The sequence below is a fragment of the Cebidichthys violaceus genome, unplaced genomic scaffold (genome assembly GCF_023349555.1).
Source record: "Cebidichthys violaceus isolate CVI_PGR_0920_01 unplaced genomic scaffold, fCebVio1.0.p SCAF_16, whole genome shotgun sequence".
In the NCBI taxonomy this organism is placed as follows: domain Eukaryota; kingdom Metazoa; phylum Chordata; class Actinopteri; order Perciformes; family Stichaeidae; genus Cebidichthys; species Cebidichthys violaceus.
The window spans coordinates 12916765-12920735 of record NW_027176329.1 but is presented as its reverse complement, the minus strand read 5'-3'; the positions used below and the strand labels follow the sequence as shown (position 1 = coordinate 12920735).

At 43.7% G+C, this 3971-nt stretch overlaps 1 protein-coding gene across 2 annotated transcripts in view; it reads left to right on the top strand.

Moving 5' to 3' along the window:
- The first annotated feature begins 1366 nt into the window (after nucleotides 1-1366).
- Nucleotides 1367-3971, top strand: part of tfap2e (transcription factor AP-2 epsilon) — a 12881-nt gene continuing 10276 nt past the window's right edge. Inside the window, exons 1-2 of one of the 2 annotated variants that reach the window (XM_068710637.1) lie at nucleotides 1367-1405; nucleotides 3608-3971. The exon at nucleotides 3608-3971 is cut by the window's right edge and continues 77 nt beyond it. In XM_068710637.1, the coding sequence (XP_068566738.1) occupies nucleotides 1367-1405; nucleotides 3608-3971 (403 nt within the window). Of the gene's footprint in view, nucleotides 1406-2032; nucleotides 2285-3607 lie in introns of those variants that run through there. The other variant, XM_068710638.1, reaches the window with a different exon arrangement.

The window sequence follows — 3971 nt, the reverse complement described above, 5'->3', positions numbered from 1 at the left end:
CCACAGCCTCTTTTTGCTCATGTTTTCATGCATCGTCTTTTTTTCCTTGTTGCTTTGAACATTGTATTTTTTCCCCACAAACTAGTTGAACACTGAAGTTTATTTTTGACAATTTATTTCAAGGATTTACATCTTCAGTAAGAACAAAGGGGCTGAGAGAGGCAGTCAAAGAGACCGATTGTTGTCTGGGACACAAAATATAAAATATTGCCAGTTGTCGTCCTGTAACTCGCAAGGCTTCAACTTATCAGTCAAGATGTGAGTCTTAAAGGTCTTTCTATGTTGACCATTTCTGCACATTATTATTGCTGTTAATAGATTTACATAGCTGAGACTTCGTCCTGTCAGGTCATAGGCACAATCATTTAATATTCAAGCTGCGTAGCAATGCAGGAAATGCCTGTATGCAGTTGCATTATTTTTTAGTTTTCTGGGATTTTACCATGTCACAACTTAAGATGTTTTGTTTTATACTGTAAGTCTCAAGTTATTAGAGTCCAAGTTTTGTATAAATGTAAACAATATAATACATGTTAAAGTCTATAAGATGTCTCAGCAGGCTTCTGTAAAGGTGGATAACTGGACCTGTGGTTAAAAACACCAGTCCTCTTCTACAGGAACCGCCACAAGATGGCGCAGTGACACTTGTTTGGATCTAATGTGCCTTTAAGTTTTTGACACCCTCTATCCTTCCATCTACAGTACATGTCTGTATAGTTACATGTAAAGTGTGAGGGTGTTTTTTCTCTCTTGTTTGATGTTTTCTGACTAATTCTGCTTTCTGGTTCAAATTCAGGAGAGTAACTAGTTTGGTCATGCTTTGAAACTTTGGAGAAAGTAGATGATAAAGGATTTTTTTTTAAAGTTAGTATTTCAGTTATTAATATAATGCTTTCGTTAATAAGAAGTTGTAGAAAAGTGACTCATCTCAAAGCATTTAATATTGCTTATATTTATTCTGCAAATATTTGGATAAATACATTATTTTCTCAGTTTATAAAGTTTTTAACTGACATACATTTCAAAGGATATTTCAAAGGAAGAAAATCACGTTTTTGTTCATATCGGGAATGCTTTTTTGTGTGATTATCTTCCTTGTTCACCACTTCATCCCTAATCCTACAGTCCACAAGCCGTGAAAAAAGTTTTGTTACCCGCTTCGCGACTGTCACCTCCCGCCCTCTTTCTCTTTGTGCCCGCCACCCGCCCCCCCTTCCCCAACATCCATCCATACAAACTCCAGCATCATCTCTCAAACTAACTCACTCCTCTCCGCACCTTCAGCCCGTCTCCTCTCCATCCACCGCGTCACATTAACCCCTCAGCTGCAGCGTGACAGCCACTCAGAGCCACCGGCACCGCCACCATGCTCTGGAAATCCCGAACCAAGACCGACCTTCTGCAGGTAAAAGAAACCGCGCAGAGTTTTTTTTTCTGTTTTCAGCGGTGCATTGTTATCTCTCAGCAGTGTTAGGCCTGTTTATGTAGAAGTCATTGCGCAAAAGCCTGCACGTTGTGGGCCTGTTGGCTTGTTTTTTAAGGGACGCTGAATCCAGAAAATTCACTTGTCGAGTGAACGATTCAGTCTGGGTGAAATGTTGGAAGGAAAAATGCATTATTGAATATAATATTTCTGACTAGAGGGACCTGGAGACCCGTGCGTAAAAGCGAATCATTTAGACGTTAAAGGTGAGAAAATATGATTTTATTGTTCAAATATGATTTTTGTTAAGCTTCTTCTTAATAAATAAACATATGAAAACTCTGGTATTTGATAGTCCTTTCTCGCTGCGTAAAATCCAAAATATATGACTCGGTACCATTTCTTAAAACGAAAAAAACAAAACAATAAATGTAAAAGTACGTTGTGTGTGTGTGTTTGAATCAACGGAGGCTAATTGAATGAAAATATCTCTTTAAGAGAAGTGGACCCTGTCGACCCCTCCCCTCATTCTGCCGAGTGCGCGCAAAGCCTATAAGTAGTGCGCTCATGGAGAGTCTAGAGGACTTCGTGTGTGTTGTGCGCGTGTGTGTGTGTGTGTGTGTGTGTGTATCTGACAGCAGCGTTTCATCCGTGCGTAAAGAGCTCCGTCAAACGCAGAGAGAGAGAAGGGAAAAGTAAATAACGCCTTTGAATTTAATGGACCGGTGAAAACAGCCTGGATTACATCTCGGAGCATTTGGTGGCATCTTTCAGTCGTTGGACGCTCGCGCATCCTGTTGAATATTACATTTGGGGTTAGCCAGAGTGGTCCAGATGTTAATCCACACCTATTCGGCTATGGTGAGTTTGATAGAGACTTCGTTTTTTAAGTTTTTTGTTTTTGTTTATACTGTTGATGTCTGTTTGTTACTAACTCAATTTTTGGAAAGAGTTTATTTTCTGTGCCAAGTGTCGGAGTGAGCCTGAAAGGTTCTGCGCAAAATGTGGTTTCACTTAAAAACAGCTCAGTTCGTGTAAATAAGGTCCAGAAAAAAAGACGTTATGATTTAATCAATATGTTGCATTTTTAGACAACTGTCAGCTTGCAGAGTATAACGGCCCATGGGAATTATTATATTTTGGCTGGTTAATTAAATACATTTTTGATAAATGTGTTTTGTTCTTTGCTCTCCAGTAGAATCAAGTGTCCGTGCGTCCCAATGAGCCTCTCTGACACACAGTTTAGCGCCGCCGCGCCGCGCATCTGTCCGCGGAGATGGTCTTTGTCTGCACGGTGTCACAGCAAGTGAGACCGGCTGACAGTAAACTGTCATCTCGCCGCACAGACTGTGACGTGCCGAGACACAGCAGCGGCCCGTCTTTCTGGAGAAGTGTTATCGGGTTCAACAGCCTCTAACATTAACTGCTTTCGACTGAAAGGACGAACACACGATCCTGCACGCGGTGATGGATGACAGTGTGCTTTTAAAGCTGGCTGCCTGGCACATAATGGACATTGTTCCACAACAGCGGCATTGATCTGGCTGACCCAAAAAAAAAAAATCCAATTTGACCAGGATGTGTGTGAGCAGAAATGTAGGCTAGTGGACTACATCTGTTTGGCGCATGCTGGCGTCTCGTTCTGCGCGATGGGGTTAAACTTGTAAAGTCAAGTATAAAATCACATTTGTTGTGCTGCGCCTCAGCGGCCGGAATTAAAGCCTCCTTTATATTCATTTTGTTGACACGATGACGGATTGTTTACAGATGTAACCCCCCCCCCCCCCCTCCCGGAGCAACGTGTTGTTGTGCATTACCTGTCCTTTGTGCAGCTTCTTGGTGGCCGTGACCTTTCTGACACTGTTCAACAGCGATGCCAAGGGGGTCTTCTGCCATTGCGCATCACTTCAAGCGCTGCTGCTGTTTCCAGCCGTCTAATAAAAATGGAGATACATTTATTTACGGGTTACAGCTGTTTTGCTTTTTAATTTAAAATTGTCTTTATATATTTTTTTTAAAGTTTGCCTCAGTTAAAAAAAGAAACACATTTCCCGGAGCTTATCACTTTTGGAACGTGACATTTGGTATAATAGTCAGTGCCGTGTTGCACCTTTGGGAGAACAGTTTGATGAGGAGGACTTGGAGCTGCTGCTGTGAGGCAAACTTTGTTTTAATTTTCCACAGGACCGCGCAGACGGACTAAGCGGCTCTTCGCCGAGTGGGCGCCTCTCCCAGCTTTCCTCCCTGAACCAGGCCGCCTACTCCTCGGCTCCCCCGCTCTGTCACACTCCGGCCTCTGACTTCCAGCCTCCGTACTTCCCTCCCCCTTACCCCCAGTCCTCCCTGCCGTACTCCCAGAGCCAGGACTCGTATCCCCACCTGTCAGACCCTTACACTTCCATCAACTCCATCCATCAGCATCAGCAAGTGGCATGGCACTCGCAGAGGTCGCGCTCCGACGACGGGGGACTCCTTTCACAGTCGCACCGGGCTCTGAGCCTCGACCCCCGGCGGGAGTATGCAGCTGTCCCCCGGCTGCTGCACGGTC